The sequence below is a fragment of the Rhinatrema bivittatum genome, chromosome 13, assembly GCF_901001135.1.
Source record: "Rhinatrema bivittatum chromosome 13, aRhiBiv1.1, whole genome shotgun sequence".
Lineage (NCBI taxonomy): Eukaryota > Metazoa > Chordata > Amphibia > Gymnophiona > Rhinatrematidae > Rhinatrema > Rhinatrema bivittatum.
In genome coordinates, this window is record NC_042627.1 from 8992226 (window position 1) to 9018128 (window position 25903).

The 25903-nt window shown below is 40.7% G+C and overlaps 1 protein-coding gene across 2 annotated transcripts in view; it reads right to left on the reverse strand.

Moving 5' to 3' along the window:
• The window catches only part of ETFA (electron transfer flavoprotein subunit alpha), a 128005-nt gene that overhangs the window by 81957 nt on the left and 20145 nt on the right, over nt 1-25903 (reverse strand). For both annotated transcript variants that reach the window (XR_003852442.1, XM_029575348.1), the window contains exons 2-5: nt 13948-14097; nt 11733-11814; nt 11504-11586; nt 8701-8800 (exon numbers count right to left, since the gene is read on the reverse strand). Coding sequence is in view for 1 of the 2 variants with exons in the window: in XM_029575348.1 (XP_029431208.1) it covers nt 8701-8800; nt 11504-11586; nt 11733-11814; nt 13948-14097 (415 nt within the window). In the remaining variant the exon portion in view is untranslated. The remainder of the gene's footprint in view (nt 1-8700; nt 8801-11503; nt 11587-11732; nt 11815-13947; nt 14098-25903) is intronic.

Consider the following 25903-nt stretch of genomic DNA (forward strand, 5'->3'; position numbering starts at 1 on the left):
CCCTGTGTAATTCAATGCTGGGCTTACAGTTGCACCCATTAAGGGATTTCCTACCCCAGAGGCACAGATATTTTGCTACTACAAAAGCACAGAACAGCTTGAGTTGAAGAGTACTCAGATGAAACCATACTGATGTTTGTACTCAGAGGGCCAGCACTCCCGGGAAGGGCCTCAGCCCACAAGATCTCTGTTGAAGCAATTTACAGCTCTCGCATGTTACTGATTAAAGCAACAATACATGAAGGACCTGGACGCTCCAAACAAAAGATCACAGAACCACAAGTATGAACCTGCAATCAATTGAGGACATGGCTCCGCCAATGTTGGGAACTCCTATTTCTTTAAAAACCTGTAGTTAGTTCATTAGGCATCCAGCTAGATTCGGCCCTGACCAAGTCAAGTTTTATTTCAGCTACTATTCAGAAATCATTCTTCTCATTGAGGTACATTAGGAAAATCTGTTCACTGTTCGAAGAAAGATCTCAGATCCTTAGTACATGCTTTGGTTATTTCAAGATTGGATTACTGTAATCCATTATTATTTGGCATGCCAAATACACATCTAAAATGGCTGCAGCTGTTCTAGAATACAGCTACCTGGTTGATTTTCAGCCTTTCAAAATATCACATTTCCCCAGCTCTGAAGCAGTGGCACTGGTTGGCTGTCAAGATTTAAAATCTAATTATAAAGCTAAGTATGGTTTTTCGTAGTCTTTTAGTTGGCACTCTTTTATTTAAGGTGTTAGTGCCCTATATATAGTCTGTCTTGCTCTTTGCATTCATCCCCATCCACCACCATCAGTAATTCAGCTAGACTCTACCAGAAAGACCACTTTTTCTTACCAGGCATCCTCACTTTGGAATGCCTTATCATGTGACATCCATTCCATCTCAAACTACCTAAACCTGGTTCTATAATAAAACTTGGATGTTCAAGCAGTCGGTGTTAAGAATTTGACTCAGTTTGATAAAGCGTCTTGTTAGGTTTATATAATTTGTGATGTGATATGATTGGTTTGTATAAGTTTGGTTATCTGGGTTTTTTTTGTACAACTGTTTTAGAATTTTATGTCTTAAGCTATATATTATTTTTATGTTTAACTTTTCTTATTTTTATTTTGATCATTTTATGTTGTATTTTATGGATGTATTTTTTAATTGTATTAATGCTGGGATAACATGCTTAACAAGAATAATTAGCCTTGACTTCCGTGTTGCTTCAGGGGCCTGGGGAGAGGGAACACTGGCCCTTGCACCACTTTATGTGGCACAGGGAGGAGATGCCTTGGCCCCCACTGGGTCTGCTGTGCTCAGAATGCAGTAGTATGAGGAGACAGGCGTTGTGTCATTTCTCCCTCCTGGAAGTACTATAGACTATATTCTCAGCAGCTACTGCCAGCAGCCACCAAGTCATTTTTCCTCTTCTATTTTAATGCTTCTTGTACAATTCTTACCAAAATCTGATATTGACAAAATACAGTATTTTTTCAATCACAAAGACACCTTTACCATGTATGCAGATCAACAGGAAATGCCTGAAAATTATGTCGGCACAAAAGGAGCAGATGTGTTATTAGTACAGTGCAACCATATAAGTACACAAAATGGGTGCTGTTCAAGTTGAGCAATAGCATTGGTAGGTGATTATAAATAAGAAGTATGGATGCATTAGATAAATCTGTATACAGTAGATTATTGTGTTGTACACATGTGGAGTTTGCATATAGGTAACAATTAGGGGTGGCGTCAACAGTGAGTATGTAAAGAATGAGGGGCTGTAAGTTTCAGTTTCATGCGAGTAGTACTGACATAGTTGTATGGCTGTTCATTGTTTGAAATGGAGATTTGATGCATCGGGATGTGTCTGGTGGTTTTTGAGGTTGTTGAGGACAGTACCGAGTTGGTCTTACGTTTTTGTGCGATAGCATGTTCCGTCACGTGGTATGAAGATGCTTAGACGTTTACACAGGTAGGCACGTCGCGGCGTGCCTCTCCATGCGTGGGCTCGGAAGCCGCTCGTGAGCGTTGGGCGGTGGCAGAATTAAACTTGCTTAAAAAGAACATTGGAGAGTAAATTCATCGACATATTCCCATGGAAAAGTGCGGTTTTGTTGGTCCATGTCTTAAGTTCTGAGGTGCTGCAGAAGAAATATTTTAAGTACTTTGTGGGTCGGCACAGGAGTCAAGTATGCCTTTCTCGGGTTCAGTAAGAATAATGATTGGTCTATGGTGATAACAGGGTATATAATTTTAAAATTAGTAAGGTTATATATCATTATTACAGGTTCTGCTGGGAATTTGTATGAGAATTCAGCTATGAGAAGGTCAAGTTCGTTTTGAAATTCAGCCTGTTATGGTTACATATATAAAGTTGATAAAGAATGTTATGCAGTGGATAAACTCGGGGACAACAAGGAAGGTCTGTTGAAAGTGATGCTTTGAATACAGGTTTGGTAAGTGTTTTTTCAAGGTGTTTAGTTAGTGTGTCTATATATACATGGTATCATGTTCATTTAAGGTGAAGATCTATGGGTTGTTTTCCCAGATGGTCAATATCCCCCTGATGAAGCTGGTAACAGAGAAATAAGGGACTCTTGTAGGGGTTGTACCGTGGCGAAAGATGAAGCACTGTCTCTAAGTTTGATGAAGGAAGATGCATACAGTGAAGAGCACCAGATGAGAATAATTTCAATTTTGAATGTACTTTGAAGTATAGATGCACATATGTATTGATTATACCTGATTATATAATAGCATGGAAATTAAGGTTAAACACTGAGAACAGTGAAGATTAGAGAATAGTTAGATAATCATCTTATCGGGTAAAATCACTTATAGAGTTGTAAGTGGTGTTATACAATCACAGGATGTATAAATACATGTGGAAACTATCCTCAAGATCAAAATCGTAGAGCATATAGAAAGACATGATTTAATGGAACACAGTCAACATGGATTTACCCAAGGGAAGTCTTGCCTAACAAATCTGCTTCATTTTTTTTGAAGGGGGTTAATAAACATGTGGATAAAGGTGAACCGGTAAATGTAGTGTATTTGGATTTTCAGAAGGCATTTGACAAAGTCCCTTATGAGAGGCTTCTACGAAACCTATATATAAATGATCTGGAAAGGAATACGACGAGTGAGATTATCAAATTTGCAGATGATACAAAATTATTCAGAGTAGTTAAATCACAAGCAGACTGTGATACCATTCCTTCCTTCCCTGTGTAAAATCTTACACTGATGGTTTATCAATTCTGCAAAGTAGTTCACATAATATGTTAAAGACTTTCTCACAGAGTTAGCTTTCATTTATTGTTATGATTATCCCCAATATATTTAGGCTTACCATCATTTGAGAAGGGTATTAGCCCCATTTCCCCTAGAAGTATCTGAAGACGAAGCAGTATTACTAGCCATCATCTACCTTAATAATTAATACTTGCCATACACAGATGTATTATCTCTTGGACACATTACAGGAGGACCTTGCAAGACTGGAAGATTGGGCATCCAAATGGCAGATGAAATTTAATGTGGACAAGTGCAAGGTGTTGCATATAGGGAAAAATAACCCTTGCTGTAGTTACACGACGTTAGGTTCCATATTAGGAGCTACCACCCAGGAAAAAGATCTAGGCATCATAATGGATAATACTTTAAAATCGTCGGCTCAGTATGCTGCAGCAGTCAAAAAAGCAAACAGAATGTTAGGAATTATTATGAAGGGAATGGTTAATAGAACGGAAAATGTCATAATGCCTCTATATCGCTCCATGGTGAGACCGCACCTTGAATACTGTGTACAATTCTGGTTGCTGCATCTCAAAAAAGATATAGTTGCGATGGAGAAGGTACAGAGAAGGGCAACCAAAATGATAAAGGGAATGGAACAGCTCCCCTATGAGGAAAGGCTGAAGAGTTTAGGGCTGTTCAGCTTGGAGAAGAGACGGCTGAGGGGGGGATATGATAGAGGTCTTTAAGATCATGAGAGGTCTTGAACGAGTAGATGTGACTCGGTTATTTACACTTTCGAATAATAGAAGGATTAGGGGGCATTCCATGAAGTTAGCAAGTAGCACATTTAAGACTAATTGGAGAAAATTCTTTCACTCAACGCACAATAAAGCTCTGGAATTTGTTGCCAGAGGGTATTGTTAGAGCAGTTAGTGTAGCTGGGTTCAAAAAAGGTTTGGATAAGTTCTTGGAGGAGAAGTCCATTAACATCTATTAATCAAGTTTACTTAGGGAATAGCCACTGCTATTAATTGCATCAGTAGCATGGGATCTTCTTAGTGTTTGAGTAATTGCCAGGTTCTTGTGGCCTGGTTTGGCCTCTGTTGGAAACAGGATGCTGGGCTTGATGGACCCTTGGTCTGACCCAGCATGGCAATTTCTTATGTTCTTATGCTTTGCTGTATTTTGAAATATTTTGCATTTTGAAAAAGTTACATTTTTGTAATATCTGGTGGTCAACTTCTCTGTTGCTCTAATCATCATTTTAATTGAGTGAATGTGTGAATGAGTGAGTTTTATGACATTTTTTATGTGATTTGGTAAAAGTTTTGATAATAAAGGTATGTTCTCTCTTACGATTTATGTATAATTCACATTAGTACAGTGCATTCAGAAAATATTTGGACTCCTTTAGTTTTTCCACATTTTGCTACGTTACAGCCTTATTCTAAAATAGATATGCATTTTTTCCCTCCTCAATCGACACACAATATCCCATAATGACAAAACGAAATCAGGTTTGTAGAAATTTGTGCAAATTAATTAAAAAAAAAACCCAACTGAAATATCACACTTACATAAGTTGACCCTTTGTTATGACACTCAAAGTTGAGCTCAGGTGCATCATGTTTCCATTGATCATCCTTGAGATGTTTCTCCAAGTTGATTGAATTTACCACAGGTAGAAACCAATCGATTGGATATGATTTGGAAAGGCACACTCCTGCCTATATAAGGGCCCACAGCCGACAGTACATATCAGAGCAAAATCAAAGCCATGAAATTGAAAAAATTGTCTGTAGACTTCCGGGACAGGAATGTGTCAAGGTACAGATCTGGGAAAGGGTACAAAAAAATTGCTGCAGCATTGAAGGATTGAAGGTCCCACAGAACACAGTGGCCTCCATCATTCTTAAATGGATGAAGTTCGGAACCACCAGGACTTTTCCTAGAGCTAGCTGCCCGCTCAAATTGAGCAATTGAGGGAGAAGGACCTTGGATCAGAGAGGTGACCAAGAACCCAATTGTCATTCTAATAAAGCTCTAGAGTTCCGCTGTGGAGATGGGAGAAACTTCCGGAAGGATAATCATCTCTGCAGCCCTCCACTAATCAGGCCTTTATAGTAGAGTAGCCAGTCAGAAGCCACTCCTCAGTAAAAAGCACATGACAGCCCATCTGGAGTTTGCGAAAAAGCAGTTGAAGGACTCTCAGTGCATGAGAACAAGATTCTCTGGTCTGATGAAACCAAGATTAACTCTTTGGCCTGAATGCCAAGCACGTCTGGAGGAAACCAGGCTCCACTCATCACCTAGCAAATACCATCCCCTACAGTGAAGCACGGTGGTGGAAGCATCATGCTGTGGGGACATTTTTCAGCTTCAGGAACTGGCAGACTAGGCAGGATTAAGGAAAAGATGAATGGAGCAAAGTACAGACAGATCTCTGATGAAAATCTGCTCCTGCTCTGGACCTCAGATTGGAGCAACAATTCACCTTCCAACAGGACAATGACCCTAAGCACACAGCCAAGGCCACACAGGAGTGGCTTCAGGTCAAGTCTGTAAATGTTCTTGATTGGCCCAGCCCAAGCCTGGACCTGATCAAACATCTCTGTAGAGAGAGACCTGAAAATAGCTGTGCATCAGCACTCTTCATCCAACCTGACAGAGCTTGAGAGGATCTTCAGAGACAAATGGGAGAAAATCCCGAAATCCAGGTGTGCCAAGATTGTAACATTATACCCAAGACGACTTGAGGCTGTAATCGCTAAAAAAGGTGCCTCAACAAAGTACTGAATAAAAGGTCTGAATACTTATGTAAATGTGATGTTTTTGGTTTTTGTTTTTTTTTTATTAATTTGCACAAATTTCTACAAACCTGATTTCATTTTGTCATTATGAGGTATTGTGTGTACATTGAGGATGGAAAAAATGCCTATAATCCATGCTAGAATAAGGTTGTAACATAACAAAATGTGGAAAAAGTGAAGGGGTCTGAATACACTTTGTACAGATGAGAGATTTGGTGTTCATTATCTGTTTGATAGATTAGACTACACACGCTGTAACTGAAAGAGTGCTATTAGGAATCTGGTGTGTGTCAACCTTATGATCCACAGCCACTACACACAATACCTTAATCAAACTAACAAACTGAAAATGTGGGACCTTTTGTCGGAATTCAAATTACAGTATCTAGAACTACATATATAACAGATCCACAGAGAAAATTTAGTTAAATATTTTGTACTAAATTTGAGATCCAGTTTTACAAATGCCCTACAAAAGGGCAAACAGGTTATCCTTAAAGGAATATTTCTTGGTACTACAGCAAACAGGACAGTGTGCTCTTCAGTACAGACAGAAAGGTTGAAATACAGCAGCAATAGGACAAGTTGCCACCGAGGCTGCACACATGCCATCTTCAGGGGAGAGAAAGGGAATACATAGAACTATACTATTCTGAGGACCATTCAGCAGGAAGAAAATAGAAAATGGAAATGTACATTTTTTTTTGCCATAGGAGAGCTGCAAAGGACTACATTAAACCTGCATCTGTGCACCTTTTTGGTGCATGAACATTTCTGCACGATCCATGCCACCAGAAAATCAGCATCTCGATACACCCAGGACGAAGGGCCAAAGGTAGCACGAGCATTATTCCAGAATGTAGCAAAGACTAAGATCGAAAGAGTTTAAACTGGCAAATTCAAACAGCAGAACTAGCAAATTACTTTATCATTCAACTGAGAAAGAAATCATTAAAAAATTCTTCCATTCTGGTGTTTATTTCAGCCCCGAGGAACATCTCTCCAATGTGGTCATTCAGGGAAATGTCCACATCAGAAAGCACACGCAGGCGTCTTAGTGATACCTATGTCTATAGCACAAACCACTCAGGCAAGGACATCTTCTAAACAATGGATGCAACGTAAAGGAATAATTTATCTCCCACAATATTTTATGCTTTTAGATTAACATAGTATCATAAAAGTGACCATCATACTAGGCTTTACCAGCTTACGGTGCCCATTAATACACTTCAATGCAATTCAGCTTTATCTTTTATGGATTAAGGCTAAGGAACACTTGGATATTCACTTGGAGATGAGTTACATTTTTATTTGCATAAGCATAAACATAAAAAAGTCTAATATTTATCAGACAATACATGACCAATGATTATAATATATAAGGCCGAATTGCACTGAAGTGTATCAATTGACACTATAAGCTGATGAAGCCTAGTATGATGTTCTCATCTAAAAATAATAAATATTGTGGGAGATAAAGAGTATTGTTAGGAGCATTATAGCAAGTCTCTTACATGTAGCAAGTCTCTTACATGTGTACCCAGATCACCTTCTCAAACCCAGAATGTACATAGTTTTTTTACACCCTGCCTCAGTTTACCTTGTTCATGAACGTTCTCCCTTAAGTTCTATGTCAACATGTTATAATGTTATAATGTATTCCGCCCCTGTGGCGACAGTTCAGTTCCATGTAAACCGGTGCGATATGTATTGTATACAGGAACATCGGTATAGAAAAAAATAAAAATAAATAAATAAATAAATAAATGTACTAGTGGACTGCTTTTAGTATAACAAAAGTGGTCATTTTCTATCTATAAAGGTTAAACATATGAAAAATATTGGGACAAAAAAAGAACAGCACTGAAGAAAAAGGCAAGTTAGTTTTCCCAACCATGTTAAAGTGGTAAAACAGAAGGCGTTATCTCCCACCTTCAGGCACACCACGTCACCCACTTCTAACACCAAAAATCTTTTGAAGCTTTATTTCCTCACACTATCTTTTTATTGAGCAACATAAAAATCACAAAATATATTAAAATAAAAGTTGCTTTATAAAAAGATACCTTAAGAACATCAGGTGTAAAAATCAAGTGTAAACATCCATATGTTCAAATGTAACACTAGCCTAGTTAGACCTGACCTCAAGCATATACACACGTCCTCAATTTAAGAGGCAAACCAGCGAGAGGAACCATCAAGATGAGCCACAAGGTAACCAGCTTGGTGACCAGCACCCAGAATGTCTGTGGCCTTGCCTCAGAACAAAGGCACAGTGCCCTCAGCCCAGGAGGGCCAAATCCAACAAGAAATACCAGGACTGCAGAGAAATTAAATTCAAGAAAATGAACTAGGAAACAAAAAAAAAAAAACCCACACATCCCACTACAGAGACACTGATCACTGCCATTCCTGGCTGTGGAGCTGCAAACACAGCGCTGTCTCAAACCAGATCCTTCTTCTTGGCAACATTTTGAACATTCAAGCTCTATCAATGTCGCAGTTTAGGAGGAACAGAAGAGTACGCAATGCAAAACAATCTGGTGAGCTCATTTTAACACACCTACTCTGCACCTAGCTGCATCATCCACATTTCTGAAAAGGCTGTTAGCCACTATCTCAGCATGAAGAGCTCCTTTAAACTTACCTGCATAAATAGTCCTCACAAAAGTGTCAGGAGACTTGATCTCAATTATATCAGATATTGAGGCAACATCAAGTTTAGCAGCTACTCTTGGTAGTAGACTCTGAAATATTGAGAAAGCAAGCATGAAGCTACCATAACCTAACCATGAAAAAAAAAAAAAAAGTAGTTTCTCTCAAAGTCGCTAGGAAATCCATAAAATCTTTTTTTCTTTTTGCCAATCCAGCAGCATCCTCCTGCTCTTTAAAGTTTCCAGATCAACCAGAATAGTCCTGTCTACTAGACAACACGAGTCTTCGTTCTCCCCATCCCCCTCCCTGCCTGCCTATGCTTGGTCAGGAACCACAGACCGCAACTTGTTCTGAACCCCCTTTTACCGCTGGCGTTGCACCAATTTTCATAGGGAAAATACCAGCATACTTTCCTTTGAAAACTGCTCTGGAGAAAGAGGACCCAAAAAGATCTGCACCTGCTTGAAATGCATTATTTCCCTCTTCTGATCTAAACACGCTTATGCAGAATGGGGGTAAAAGTGTGCATTCTTTTGCTTCTAGTTCTATCAATATTTGCTAATTGACTGCAATCAAAAAAGTATATTAATTCTGCCAGCTATGTGATACGGGTGGAAATAATACTTTAAAAAAAAAAAAACACTTGGACACAGGCCCAGAATTTTTTTTAAGAACTAGGGTGATTTTTTTTGTGTGTGGGGGGGGGGGGGGGAGGGAAAGAGGGCATTTGTACTTATTGTTTTTTGTCTTCTGTAGTTTTGACTCTGCTCGCCTCCTCCCCAGTGACTATCCCTCACCTCCAACCTTCGCCGGGCTGCCTCAGCTCTCCTTAGGTTCAGGCTGGGCAGCAGCAGCTCTTTTCCGGGCCTGTTAATAATGGGGACTTTTTCTTCTCAGGACTGGGTCCAGCAGCAGCTCCTCGCCCTGAACAGATGCCAAATTTTAGGCATCAGGGTGACCTCATACCTGGAGTATGAAGCCCTTTATATAGCTATTAGTTAGGAAAAGCAAATTTCCAAAGGTATTTAGCTGGGTAAATAGGCAAATTGATAATTACCGACCCCTTACCTGGGTAAAAGTACATGTGGTGAGCAACATATTACATTTAAGAAAAAAAGATTTTACACTGCACAAATTTAAAAACAGTGTGCTGGTATCCTGGCCCAGGAGCATTACTGCCTCAGCCGTGCCAAAGACCTGGACAAGATATTTGGACCTACTTTCAAATGGTCAGGCTATAAAGGAACTGGGACACTTGCAGAACAGAGACACCAGGAACTATGACACTGTAGAGGCAGCACTTTCAGAACAGGGACACTGATATCTTTAACACCTACTAATTTACCAGTGGGTGCATTTTCACAAGGTTCCTTAATTGGATGATCAATGTTCACAACAAACAGCCTTTATCTGCACTCAAAGCAGCAATGTATAGTCAGGAACTCACTCTCCCACAATTCCATAGCCGTAGGAAGGGCCACAAAATCCAGGCCTTCCCACGGAATTCCCCAATCCAGGTCCATGTAACAATAGCAACTGCGGGAGCATCCGAGGAGTGTATCAGTGCTCATCTCTCCCCACCCCCTGTCCTCTCCATGCCACCTCGATTTCAGTTTTCTGGGAAGAGAAGCACCGCAGCAACATACAGGCCAATACAGTAATGTGCATGGGAAAACGGTCACTCAGTGATAACGCGCGCCCAGCCACCTCTCCTGGGCGCGTGATACTGTATTTAAATGAGGGGTTGCACTAAAAAGGAGGTGCTAGGGACAATAACACCCCTGGCGCTTCCTTAGCAGCAGAACCCCAGGAGAGGTGGTTGTCAGCGGGTTTGGAAAACGAAAGCTCAATTTTACGAGCATCCATTTTCCTAACCTATGCACAGCCATGGGCTCAGAAAATGGACACTCGTAAAACTGAGCATCTGTTTTCCTAACCTGACCCGAAGAGGAGGATAAAAACAAGGCCTGAGGCATTGCACTGACACTCTGTGAGGTCGAAGGAATGGGGTACAAAAAAAAAAAGCCAAATAAATTAACTGGACACAGAAATGTCAAAAAGTTTAAAAAAAAAAAAAAGATGAATATGCAATTTGGCAGCAATTGCTGCAGAATTTTGAAAAATCTGTCCCAGGAAACCAGGGACTCTGGGTATAGTAAAATCTAGTCCCAATCTGTTATTCAAACCTTTAAAAACTCCACGTTTAGGAGTCCGTAGGAACAGAAAAGTACCATACTGATCGGATGTCTTAATTTTTGTGACTAGATTCCATTTTACTTTGGCAGTTTCGCATTTGGTCTGTTTTATTGCAGCACCATTTTTTCCTATGCATTTACATCACCTGTATTAAAGTGCAAGGTGAAGGAAATAAAAGGCTAAATCTTAGACTGCAGAATGTAAAGGTGCACGGTGCCTTCTCCTTCAAAAGCCACACCCAGCCCCCACAGCAGTCAGCAGGTCCCAACTAAACTGAATCCCAGATTCTGTAAGAGTCCAGCAGACCAAGAAAAAAAGGGTAATTTAAAAATGTCAAATACTGTATGTTTTAATTGCACATGATATATTTCATAAGAAATGTTAGCATCTTCGCCAATTTTCTTTCATCTAGCAAGAGATATTAGCAGAGCCACCCAGTGCCTCCCAGTGGTTGGTGTAAAACCTCAACAGCACAGAAGCCATCACAGAGCAGAAAGAGCTCATTACACATTTTTGGCCAGCACTCAGGAATCTGTAATGGGCTCTTAACCTCTTAAGTAACAGCAGCAGATTTTTCTGCATTTCACTCATCTCCTCACCTTCCCAAAGGCAGATGCTCCGGCGCAGATGTGTGTGAAACTGAACTGCTTCTGAGTTGCCAAAATCAATGGAGTCAGTTCCTCTGAGAATAAAACATATTTGTCAAGCTTTATAACGTCTCAGATTAACATGGGTACTTTGCCTACTCAATTACAATTATCCGTGCTTAAAAAATTGTGAATGACAGAATTTTGTCAATGGGGAGAGTGCATGGTGTGTCACACTCACCGGGTAGGAAGCCTTTGTATGCTTCATGCTGAGCCACAAAAATCTTGGCCACACCCTGCACCTTGCTCAGCTCTTCTGCTACCTGCAATTAGACACAAGTTTTACTCAGTGCAGTAAAGTATACAATCCAAATCCATGAAAGCACAAAACTTTCAAATGGGGAGAAGTGAATACTTCAAACAACACCGCCTTAAGCAAAACCGCGGCCCTGTGAATGGGATTGTACGCCTCATGAATGTTTAGAATAGCCAGTGGCAGCCAGCAAACAATAAGGACCTATAAGCGTCTCCATCTGATCTCAAAGTATAATACCTAAATTGTGAGATCAGAGGAGACGCTGAAGTTTTACAAGCCTCCTGTTAATGGGCTAGGCCAACCATAATCCACTCTGCTGCAGTCAGGCTGTGAAGTACTGCTTATCTGACCAGGGAGGTAATGTCTGTGGTTTGCATTTTGCTGGTTACAGCTAGAATATAAATTGATGCTCCACACCCAGGCCGACATTCGCCACTGACCCGCTAAATGTACAAAAATGAACTCACAAATGTTTGAGTTTACAAGGCTCACTTAGAACTTTTGTAACCAAGCCTTCTAATTATGGAAGATTACTGCATCACATCAAACACACACAAAGCAGACTTACCTACAAAGAAAGACAGGGGGGCCACCCACAGGAAACAGTCTAATGCACTATAGGGATATAGTGGGCAAAGGAAACTTAGCACAGAGCTCAGGAGATCTGCTCTCATTCACACACCGGCTGGTGCAATACAGACGCACTAAAAACGTGCGTCCAAACTAGACACACTTTTTTTTTTTTTTTTAACACATGCACAATCAACTCTCCTGGGCGCTCGAAGCAATAAGCAAATGAGCTGCCGGGCTAGAAAGGACCTGCTGGGGGGATAAGTGTGTATCCCTAGCACATCCATGGCATCGGGTGCCCAGGAGAAGTGGCTGTGTGGGGGTTAGGAAAACAGATGCTCAATTTTACGAGCTTCCATTTTCCTAACCTGTGTACAGCCAAGGGTTAGGAAAATGGACACTCGTTAATTGAGCATCTGTTTCCCTAACCACGACAAGCCTTTTATTTATTTTTTTTTTTTTAAAGTTGCTTCTTTTTTCAGTTCCTCTGACTTAATATCACCATGATATTAAGTCAAAGGAACTTCAGAAAAGCAGTATTTTCTGCTTTTCTTTTAAACTTTTGTGACTCCTCAGCAGTTAACACGGGTTCCAGGGCTGGCGATAACTTCTGGAGGTAAAAATGTGCGCGTCGGGCGCACATTTATTTTTTACATGAGGGTAATAGCTGATTCCTCATCAACATTGCATTTACATGTGATGGGCACTATTAGCTATGTGCTGGTTTGGATGCACTAATCCCCTTATTACATCAGGGGTTATGGACGCGTGTCCATCCGCACGTTAACCTGTGCACATGATACTGCAGCAGCCTGACAATGTGCAAAGGGAAGTGATGGGGCTGAAACCTTAGCTAAAAACAAAACTGCACAAAACAGCTAAATGATTGCTCATAACTTGTTTTAGCTTGGCAAGAATACCCTCTACCCCTTTGTACAATGCATAAGGTTTTAACATACAAATTGTAAGTAGCAATATCGTACATTATTTTTTATTCTTTAAGCAGCACCGCACAATGTCTCTGAATCTGCGCGAGTGGCTATATTAGCAAGAGAGTGAACATAATCCCATATACTAGGGTCCCAGTGGCTCAGTATCACAAATAATATTGCACATACTATGAACCAATTGCAATCCCTTCCTCACTTCAGGTCAGATAATTTGTGAGACTGCTCAAGCGGTCAGAAGAATTTCAAGAGCAGCAGCTTCTAGCTTGCTATGTGAAATATTACAGTGTGTGTGTGTGTGACGGAATAGCACAGTGATTACAGCAGCAGGGTTGCGACCCCAGGAAGCCAGGGCTGAAACCCCACTGATACTCCTTGTGATCTTGGGCAAGTCACTTCACCCTCCCTTGTGTGAGGTACAAACGTAGGACCTTGATTACTAAGGCTGTCTATGGAAAAAATGCTTCAGAAATGAGGCCATTAGACTGTAAGCCCTCCGAGGACAGGGCGATATCTACAGTACCTGACTGTGATGCACCAGGCATGAGCTAAATAAATAAATAAATAATGAATATCACAGCTTTAGGAATTTCATTGTTCAAGAGGCAGCAGCACCTCCTTACCTTGCCACAGCTGGTACCAGCTACTAAACAGGACACTTCCCCTCCAAGACGCTTAGCTGCAGAGATCGCATTCAGAGTAATGGGGGTCAGTTTCTCGTTGTTATGCTCGGCTATTATCAACGTGCTCTGAAATCGCTGGAGCAAGGAAGCCTGAAAGGAAGAAGTCAAGTTGCATGAAGAGCCTTCAATGTTATCATCTTCAACTTTTACCAAAGCAACTTAAATCCTGCTAGATTGATCAAAACTTAAAAGTAATTTAGTGCAATCTAAACACAAAAGATGGAAGGGCTTCCCTATTGTTGTATGTTAATTTTATTGTCCACTTATACCTCATCTTTCAAGTCTACAAAGAGCAGCTTAGAATAAGAAAAAGACAAATCAAGAGCAGTGAAAATACACATTACAAATACGAGATACAGCAATTGAAGCAAGTGGTTCAAGACAAGTTAAATTAGTTGGAAAAGGTGAAGCTGAACTGATAGCTCCTATAGTTCAATTACAAGGAGCTTTATGAATATAAAACTTCACCATTCTTTTGATTTTGACCTAGTACTAAAAATAACTTCCCCGCTAGTAAAATGGGATTTTTCCATTTCAGTTAAGGGTGACAATCTATATAACAAACTGTACATGAAAAAGGTTTCAGTTAATCCAGGCACTACTTATACTTCATATTGTATTTCACAGGCACTTCAGTCCTTCTCTCCTCTCCTCCTTGGGCCAAGATATTTCCAGTTGTACTTGTCATGCGTATCAAGCCCCGATGCCAAGCTCACTATCTTTATGTTTGGCGCCTTTGCTACATCTAGCTTCTCTGTCCCCTTGTTTAATGACCTTGAACTTTCTTACAAGGCCTCCAAAGCAGAGGATATGCAGAAACGTCTCTCTAATCCGAGAGTACTGCCCACTTAGAAATCAGCGTTCTGAGCGGTACTTCCGAAAATGACTTGCCTCTCTTGAACGTGTCCCTTTCTGGTAGATTATTATACACCTTACCAGCTCAATATCAATTATAATAGAAATCTCCCACTGTCAGCAAAACAGTCTATTAAATCCACTAAGTGTACAGACCGAGTCAAAATTCATCCAGTTGTTTGCATGTCAGCAAAATTAAAGCCACAGGCCTACTTCTCTGCCAAAAGGTCTTAGTTCTCCAGGGTTAGCAGCATGCAAATGCTGAACCTCTGCATGCTTCTGAAAAACAAGTATCAAATGGATGGAAGCAGTCTAGAAAAGGGCTACCGAAATGGTGAAAGATTTCCATCAAAACTTTATGAAATGAGACCGAAGGATCTAAATACAGTGGTTTGCAAAAGCATGCGACCCCCTAAAAAGTCAGATTTGTGTGGATTACAGATGACACTTACACAGATTGCTCCACACAGTGGGGCCGATTTTAAATTTTAAGCGCACGGGGTACATTTGTGCAAGCTACCTGGCGCGCACAATGTACACCCGATTTTATAACATGCGCGCGCCGAGCCCAAGGGGAGCCCCGATGGCTTTCTCCATTCCCTCCAAGGCCGCTCCGATTTCGGAGCGGCCTTGGAGGGAACATTTTTTTTTGCTCCCCCCACCTTTCCCTCCCTTCCCCTATCTAACCCACTCCCCAGCCCTACCTAAATCCCCCTCACCACCACCACCACCTTATCTCGCTGACTTGCGCGCACCGGCCAGCTGCCGGTGCACGAACCTCCGGCACGGCCGCTGTGCCGGAGGACTCAGGAACGCCCCCAGACCGCTGTCATGCCCCTAGCCCCGCCCCTGGACCACCCATTTTTTAAAGCCCTGGAGCATATGCGCGTCCCGGGGCTTGCGCGTGCCGCCGAGCCTATGCAAAACCACCTCTGGTGGTTCCATATACAGTCTAATAAAAGAACTAGTGTGTGTGTCTCCATACTGAGCCTGACCTGTGGTCCCTATCGGGATCTTCCCCAGGGGGCATGGTCATCTGCCACCGGCCCAAGGATCCACCCACAGCTACCTCAAACACCAACAGATTGCTAACTCCATGGATCCGGCACAACTTAATGCCTTGCAAGCCACTGTATATATACCCTAGAGATATGAGAGACATTCAAATACCTGAAAGTTATTCATAATGTACAGGAAGTAAACATTTAGTTCAGTGGAAAGATCTCTCCAGATCAAAGGATCAGAGTATAAAGCTCCAGGGGGGGATAGACTCAAGCACATTGTCAGGAAATGTTTTTTCACAGAAAGGGTGGAAAATGTCTGAAATGCCCTCCCAGAGCAAAGGTGGAAACTACAACAGTAACGGAATTTAAGAATATAAGAACATAAGAAATTGCCATGCTGGGTCATACCAAGGGTCCATCAAGCCCAGCATTGTGTTTCCAACAGAGGCCAAAACCAGGCCACAAGAACCTGGCAATTACCCAAACACTAAGAAATCCCATGCTACTGATGCAATTAATAGCAGTGGCTATTCCCTAAGTAAACTTGATTAATAGCCGTTAATGGACTTCTCCAAGAACTTATCCAAACCTTTTTTGAACCCAGTTACATTAACTGCTCTAACCACATCCTCTGGCAACAAATTCCAGAGCTTTATTGCGCGTTGACTGAAAAAGAATTTTCTCCGATTAGTCTTAAATGTGCTACTTGATAACTTCATGGAATATCCCCTAGATCTTCTATTATTCGAAAGTGTAAATAACCGAGTCACATCTACTCGTTCAAGACCTCTCTTGATCTTAAAGACCTCTATCATATCCCCCTCAGCCGTCTCTTCTCCAAACTGAACAGCCCTAACCTCTTCAGCCTTTCCTCATAGGGGAGCTGTTCCATCCCCTTTATCATTTTGGTTGCCCTTCTCTGCACCTTCTCCATCGCAACTATATCTTTTTTGAGATGCGGCGACTAGAATTGTACAGAGTATTCAAGATGCGGTCTCACCATGGAGCGATATAGAGGCATTATGAAGTTTTCCGTTCTATTAGCCATTCCCTTCCTAATAATTCCTAACATTCTGTTTGCTTTTTTGACTCCTGCAGCACACTGAGCCGATGATTTTAAAGTATTATCCACTATGATGCCTAGATCTTTTTCCTGGGTGGTAGCTCCTAATATGGAACCTAACATCGTGTAACTACAGCAAGGTTTATTTTTCCCTATATGCAACACCTTGCACTTGTCCACATTAAATTTTATCTGCCATTTGGATGCCCAATCTTCCAGTCTTGCAAGGTCCTCCTGTAATGTATCAAAGTCTTCTTGTGATTTAATTACTCTGAATAATTTTGTATCATCTGCAAATTTGATAACCTCACTCGTCTTATTCCTTTCCAGATCATTTACATATATATATATTGAAAAGCACCGGTCCAAGTACAGATCTCTGAGGCACTCCACTGTTTACCCTTTTCCACTGAGAAAACTGACCATTTAATCCTACTCTGTTTCCTGTCTTTTAACCAGCTTGTAATCCACGAAAGACCATCGCCTCCTATCCCATGACTTTTTAGGTTTCGTAGAAGCCTCTCATGAGGGACTTTGTCAAACGCCTTCTGAAAATCCAAATACACTACATCCACTGGTTCACCTTTACTACATGTTTATTAACCCCTTCAAAAAAAATAAAGCAGATTTGTTAGGCAAGACTTCCCTTGGGTAAATCCATGTTGACTGTGTTCCATTAAATCATGTCTATGTGCTCTACGATTTTGATCTTGAGAATAGTTTCCACTATTTTTCCCGGCACTGAAGTCAGGCTCACTGGTCTAGAGTTACCCGGATCGCCCCTGGAGCCTTTTTTAAATATTGGGGTTACATTGGCCACCCTCCAGTCTTCAGGTACAATGGATGTTATTAATGATAGGTTACAAATTTTAACAGATCAGAAATTTCATTTTTTAGTTCCTTCAGTACCCTAGGATGCATACCATCCAGTCCGGGTGATTTGCTACTCTTCAGTTTGTCAATCTGGCCTACTACTTCTTCCAGGTTCACAGTGATTTCGTTCAGTTCATCTGACTCATCACCCCTGAAAACCATCTCCGGAACTGGTATCTCCCCAATATCTTCATTAGTAAACACGGAAGCAAAGAATTCATTTAGTCTTTCTGCAATGGCCTTATCTTCCCTAAGAGCCCCTTTAACCCCTCAGTCATCTAATGGTCCAACTGACTCCCTCATAGGTTTCTTGCTTTGGATATATTTAAAAAAGTTTTTATTATGAGTTTTTGCCTTTATGGCCAACTTCACTTCAAATCCACTCTTCGCCTGTCTTATCAATGTTTTACACTTAACTTGACAATGCTTATGTTTTATCCTATTTTCTTCAGATGGATCCTTCTTCCAATTTCTGAAGGATTTTTTGTGGCTAAAACAGCCTCTTTCACCTCACCTTTTAACCATGACGGTAATCGTTTTGCCTTCCTTCCACCTTTCTTAAATGTGTGGAATACATATGGACTGCGCCTCTAGGATTGTATTTTTAAACAATGTCCAAGCCTGTTGAACACTTAACCTTTGAGGCTGCACCTTTCAGTTTTTTTCTAACTATTTTCCTCATTTCATCAAAGTTTCCCTTTTGAAAGTTTAGTGTTAGAGCTGCAGATTTACTTATTGTCCCCCTTCCTATTAGTTTAAATTTGATGTTATAATCACTGTTGCTAAGTAGCCCCACCACTCTCTCACCAAATCCTGCATTCCACTAAGAATTAAATCTAAAATAGCTCCCTCTTTTGTTGCTCCCTGAACCAATTGCTCCATGAAGCAATCATTTATTACATCCAGGAACTTTATGTCTCTAGCAAGTCCTGATGTTACATTTACCCAGTCAATATTGAGGTAACTGAAATCTCCCATTATTATTGCACTGCCAAATTGGTTTGCTTCCCTGATTTCTCTTAGCATTTCATCATCTGTCTGACCATTTTGTCCAGGTGGACGGTAGTATACTCCTATCACTATACTCTTACCCAACACACATGGGATTTCTACCCATGTAGATTCTACTGAGCATTTAGTCTCTTGTATGATCTTTATCCTGTTGGACTCTATACCCTCCCGGACATAAAGTGCCACACCCCCACCAAGTTGATCCTCCCTATCATTGTGATATAATTTGTACCCTGATATAGCACTGTTCCATTGGTTATCCTCCTTCCACCAAGTTTCTGTGATGCCAACTATGTCAATCTCATCATTTGCTGCTATACACTCTTAACTCTCCCATCTTACTTCTTAGACTTCTGGCATTGGCATACAGACATTTCAAAGTGTGTTTTTTGTCTGTATTAACCTGCTTTTCAGTTGTTAGGGATAATTCAGAAATCATTAGTTTTGGTGATTTTTTTACATATAGGCACATGGACTATGTTTGCTTTTATGGAACCTCTCTGTTGGGATGCCCTAACTCTCCTGTTTCATTAGTATCCTTCAAGGATACATTTCTCCGAACCATGCACTGCTGAGTGACTGTCTGCTTTCCCCCTTGTTCTAGTTTAAAAGCTGCTCTATCTCCTTTTTGAAAGTTAGTGCCAGCAGCCTGGTTCCACTCTTGTTAAGGTGGAGCCCATCCTTTCGGAAAAGTCTCCCCTTTCCCCAAAAGTTTCCCCAGTTCCTTAAAAGCTGAATCCCTCTTCCCTGCACCATCGTCTCATCCACGCATTGAAACTCTGGAGCTCTGCCTGCCTCTAGGGACCTGCACGAGGAACAGGAAGCATTTCAGAGAATGCCACCCTGGATGTTCTGGATTTCAGCTTCCTACCTAAAATCCTAAATTTGGCTTCCAGAACCTCTCTCCCACATTTTCCTATGTCGTTGGTGCCCACATGCCCAAAGCCATTTCCTCAGGTAAAACAGTGCTTTATGTATTACAAACCTGCCTGATCAATATGTAGGTACTTTGATAAGCGTATAGCCTGTGTGTGCATAAGTTTACTCACTGTGAATAGAAAAGTTTCCAAGAGCAGGATTAAGGAGGAGTTAGCACTACCATGCAGGCTTTTGCCTTTTTTAAAAGTATGTATGGAAATTTTCCAAAAACAATCTGCACACAAATTAGCTGGTGGAATTGGGTACGGATAGCTTTGCTAGGATAATTTTTAAAGGAAAAGTATGTGCGTATTTTCCTTTGAAAATTGGAGTAAATTACGCAAGTAACTGTCTTCAAGTTTTTATGGGAGCACAAAATGAAGAGAGATTGAAAGCAGGTACTAGTGGCACATGTGTGAAATATTCAAAGGTACATAACGTCTTACCGTTTAGTCCTTTTACCTTTCAATAATTTCAGGAACTGTTGCAAAGAGCTGGGGGCAGTTTCACGTAAACCCATAGGTGACCTCAGAGAGTCCCTTTCTTGGCAATACTACAAGGCTCTCTCATATTGGGGCAGGCTGGGCCGCTCCTCACCAGCCTAGGGAGGGCACGAGCATATTGGAGATGTGGAGTGCATACATAGGCAGCTCTTAGCATACTTAAACAGTATACAATTACACAGTTAAATTGCAGTAGTTTAAACAATTACTTATTAAACTATATTTACAACCGTAGTTTAAAGTGCCTTTTCTCAACAATTCAATAAGTGTTAGGGTTACCAGAATGTACGGCAGAGCGAGCAATATGAAAAGTTAAAATCCCTAGTGGATTTTAACTTTCTTCGATTAGTCTTAAATGTGCTACTTGCTAACTTCATGGAATGCCCCCTAGTCCTTCTATTTTCCGAAAGTGTAAATAACAGAGTCACATCTACTCGTTCAAGACCTCTCATGATCTTAAAGACCTCTATCATATCCCCCTCAGCCGTCTCTTCTCCAAGCTGAACAGCCCTAACCTCTTCAGCCTTTTCTCATAGGGGAGCTGTTCCATCCCCTAGTGCTTAAGCACTAGAAGTCCTAGCAGAAACACAGGCAACCATACAGCTGGATCTGTCTGGCAGGCACTCATGTGTCGGGTCTGCTTAGTAGATTATGATATCGCCTGCATCAGTGCAGCAGGTTGATAACAGGTCACCCATCTGAAAAGGCCACAGAGACCTAGGAACGTTTGGGAAACAGTCAAACTAGCATTTAGTAGCTATTTAGATTATTACAAAGCTGTGTAGTTAGACATAGGAAGGGAGGTATGAGGGGTGTGAATTAAATAAGGGATCTTGCAAGCTCCTACCCAAAAGAGGAAGATGACAAAAACAGTATTGGATAAGGTGTGCTCTCTTACTAGTGTGGGAATACTTTTCAGAGGTCTGACAAAACTAAATGCAATTATAAGTGAAAAATGACTGAAATTATAAGGCCAATACAGAATCCAAGCTGATAGGCAAAAAAAAAAAAACCCTTTAACAAGGCATAAACAACATATCTTACTTGGTGAGGCACCAAGATGTCTCTGGTCACTCTGGCATGCTCTTCTTAGTGCTTGAGAATGTTCTAAGCTCAGGATTGTTTGTTCATGTATGTTCTAGAAACACAGTTGCTATGGTTGTAGGTTTATGTCAGAAGACAGTCACCGTTTAGTAGCACAGGCATACATTAGCAATAGACAAGCTATCACCTTGGTTCGTAGGAAGTTTAATGATGGCTAAGCAGCTAAACAATTAGATTATGTAGCCTCCATCTTGGAAGACTGAACAAGATGGACTTGGACAAGGAGATATAGGAATGGAAAAAAGAAAGAAAGAAATAGATCCTTGATGGTGAGAAAAACAACATAACCTGAGCAGTAGAGACTTGTATTATATGAAGATTAATGAACGGATTCTCTATCTGTATCTTATCTATTGCAAGAATGCTGGTTCTCCGCTAGATCAGTATACACAGAGTATTAATGGCATTGCTGTCCTGCTGGGAATGGTTAGGGACACGATACTGGTCACAAGGAACTGCAGTGCTATTGCATACAATGCCTTGTAAAAAGGTCTTCACAGAATGAAGGTGGTCCAAAGAATGGCGGCCAAAATGTTGTGGAGTCTATATCGGAAGACTTACGAGGAGAGACTGAAGAACCTTAATATGTATACCCTGGAAGAGAGGAGGTACAGAGGAGATATGATACAGACCTTCAGATACCTGAAAGGATTTAATCATGCACAAAATTTGAACCTTTTCTGTTGGAAAAGAAAAAGTAGAACTAGGGGTCATGAAATGAAAATCTGGGTGGGAGACTGAGAAATAACATAAGGAAATATTTTTTCATGGAGAAGGTGGTGGATGTCTGGAATGCCTTTCCGGAAGAGGTGGTGAGGACGAAAACAGTAAAATTCAAAACACTGAGGATCCCTAAAGGAATGAGAATGAAGAAAAGGGTGCATGGGAGTAACCTGCACGAGGCAGCAGTTAGGACCCTTAACCAGAAAGCATGGGGGATTACTACTCTCAACCAATTAGCCGTGATGATTTTGACTCAACCGCAACATCGCTCTCTCTCCACTTTGATGGCTGGGGAGGGGAAAAAAAAAAAAGAGTTTTGGATTCTGAAGACAGCCAACACTGGGCCCCAACCTTTACAGACTGGGGTACTGATTTACTGACATTAGGGATAAAGCTTCTTCGGCCAAGTTCAAAAGTAAAGAACATTCAAGCAGCATTGCCTGAATTATCAGGAAGGCTGCTCACCATGCAAACAAAGTTGCAGTCATTTTGTTATGGGTTTGCTTGTAAATACTACTACCCTTATTTATTTAACAGCTTTTCTATACTGACATTAAAATACACATCATATCGGTTTACATTTTAACGTAAAAAAGGTGGAAAATTAAAACTACCCTTAAGATAAGGCATGGGGTAACCTGCACGGGGCAGCAGTTCCTGCCACAGGAAGCTTACTGGGTGGACTGGATGGACCTCTTTTTCTGCCAACAATACTATGTTACTATTTTTCACTTTCTTCTGTCTAAACCATACATATCACATTGCATTAACGTAGGAGTTTGTTCCACTGATTTGCACAACATATTTTAATGCTTTAATTGTGAAAGAATTAAAAAAATATTCCAAAAAACAAGAATAAAAAAGCAAAATGCCAACTGCATAAGCCTTCAACCCTTTGTAACAGCAAACTAACGTATGGCAATTTTTTGGAACCAAAGCTTAAGACCCAGAATAAGTTTAATAAAGCCCACCTATGGCCAATCACAGTAGATGAACTGATTTGAAGTTTCCTGGATGAAAAATCAAGTTGTTTGTTGTATGAAGTGAATTTGAAGCAAAGGTCAAAACATGACAAGAATTTGCCAAAAAAAAAAAATACTCCTGAATGGCTTTTAAATAAAGTGTAGCTTGGAGGAAGACCATAAAAAAATGTTAATGTGTCTGAATATCTCTTGGAGCACTGTCAGGTCCATCATTGTAAAGTGGAAACGGTTTGGCACCACCAAGACACTGACACACTCAGGACATGCCACTAAAATCAGTGGCCATGGGTTAAGAACTAGTCTGTCTCTGGCTATGACTGCAGGCTATGTTGACTGTTCAATAATTTCAAGATTCCTCAAGATGACCTGTATGGGAGGGTGGCAAGAAGGAAGTCTCTGCCAGGGCCGGTAGAAGCACTCAGCTGCCACCTAGAGCACTACACTTTTGGGGGCAGCACAGCGAAGTCATCTACCTGAAAGAAATGATGTGTGAGCCGTGCGGGCAGGAAGGAAGAGATGCAAATCGCCACGGCTAAAAGGAGCAGGCTACAGAATTGGACTGTGCAGCCGGAAGAAAGGAACAGGACTCAAAAGGTGGAGCGGCGTCAGTTTGCATGGCCTGAAGAGGCATCATCCAATTGGTATTGCAGACTGAAGGAGGGGGAGCGAGTGTGTGTGACAGTAAGAGAAGGAATAGATGTGCGAGAGTAAATGTATGTATACATGAGAGACAGTAAGAAGTCTGTACGCATCAACCCTCTTTCCCTGCCGCTAATTAACAATCTCAAGGCATCTGGAAATCAAAAAGTTCCCAATCATGGTGAGTGGGGGATTTGTTTTAATTATTGGGTGTAATCTGATGTCTGCTGTTTTCAAATATTTTATTGGTATCTGATAATTCGTTTTTGTTTTTTTGTTTTTTTTATGGAGTTTTTAATTATTGAATGTCCTATGTCAGCTGTTTTGAAATATTTATTCTTTTTATTTGTATGATTTTACTACTACTAATTTATATTTCTTGATTTTGTTTGATATTTTAAGAGGAATGTTTCTGGTTTTCCACTGCATAGAGTTTGGCTTGTTGCGATTGCCAGTTCAGTTTTTGTCTGCATGTTTCTATTTATACTTTATGGTCTCCATTTTTTTATTTTTTTTTTGGTGAGGGTTTCTCTGTTCTGCATGTGTGATCAAGGTGAGGTATTCTGCTATCATGTGGAATATGTAATGCTCTAGAGCAGCTTGGCTTGCTCTGTTTTCTTTAATAGGTGTACTGGTTGGTGTTTCAGGGTCTGGTGTAATTTTCAGTATTGCCTTTTCATAGGTAGGATCTTTATGTGAGAGCTGGCAGCTAATGCTATTTTGGTATGGGGGGCTTACTATTTTGTAATTCCATTTGCTCATGGTTTTCTGAGGGCCAAACCCACACCCAACATACATTGCAATAGGCCTAATATTATATGGGTTCCAAGTATCTGTTTAGCAGGCTTTTCTGGTTGGTACCACAACAGTGAACATAAATATAATATACATGTTAGTGATATCTTTCTCTCAGAAGACTGTACTTTGTGCTTTTTCATGCAAAATATTTATTAGAAATGCAGAAGGAAAGAACAATGGAGATAAGACCAATCTCAGAGCCAAAATTCTTCAGAAAAGCTCTCAAAAAACATACCTATTCCTCATGAGTCCCCAGCACTTCTGCTACAGCCATACTCAAGTCCTCTAGTGCTTCTATCAAAGCCAATGATGATTTGATTTGTTTTATTTGTTTTGTTCAATTTTATTATGTATATTTTATATCCCACCCTGAATGTAGGAAGAGCGGATAACAAATATTTTAAAATAAATAATAAATATTTATTATATGTGGGGAGCGCTGGGGCATGGAGCACGACAGTAAGGTGCAATACCCTTGTACTTGTCCCGCACAGAGCATTTGTAAAGAAACACTTAAAAAGACATTACATGCATGTGGAAGAAAGTTTTGAAATCTGATAAGACCAAAGTGGAACTTTTTGGTCTCGATGTGTGATCTAAAACAAATACAGCACAACACACTGCTAACACCACCCCTATAGTAAAGCATGCGGGTGATAAGATTATGTTGTGGGAATGCTTTGCAGCAGCATGGATAGGGAGGCTTGAGAAAACCGAAGGAAAGTTGGATGGTGCAAAGTACAGGCATGTTCCAGTCTACCACAGCCCTGGGACTGGGGAAAAGATTCATCTTTCATCCTAAGCACAAAGCAAAAGCAAAAATGGAGAGGCCTGGCATGAAGAAAGTGAATATCCTTGAGTGGCTCAGTCAAAGCCAAGACCTGAATCCAACAGAAAATCTGAGGCAAGAATTCAAGACTGCGGTCCACAGATGATTCCCAGCCAACTTGAAAGAGCTTGAGCCAAGAAGAATGGCAAAATATGCACCAATGCCACTGTGCAAACTTGGTGGACACTTAGCGATTCATGGCTGTTATTGCTGCAATCAAGACTTTTTGGTTTTTATTCTTAATTCCTTTTGGAATATTTCTATAATTGTTCTTTTATGATGAAAGTGTAATGTCATGTAGATCTGTGAAACTAACTTCTACTTTAATGCATTCTGGTTTTTTATTTTTTTAGACATCAAAATGTGAAAAAATAGAAGGGTGAGAAGATTTTTACAAGGCACAGTACATACCTATATGCAAAACACAGTTATTACTATAAGTGGTCACGCTCTATGGCTGGCAGCTGGGATATATCCTTAACAGGAATAACTAGTCAGACTGGAGCTCTCTCTTTCATTATCTACTGTATTACTGTGAACATCTGTGCTACTAATTATGACCAATGCTAATGGCACCAGTACTCTTTAGCAAG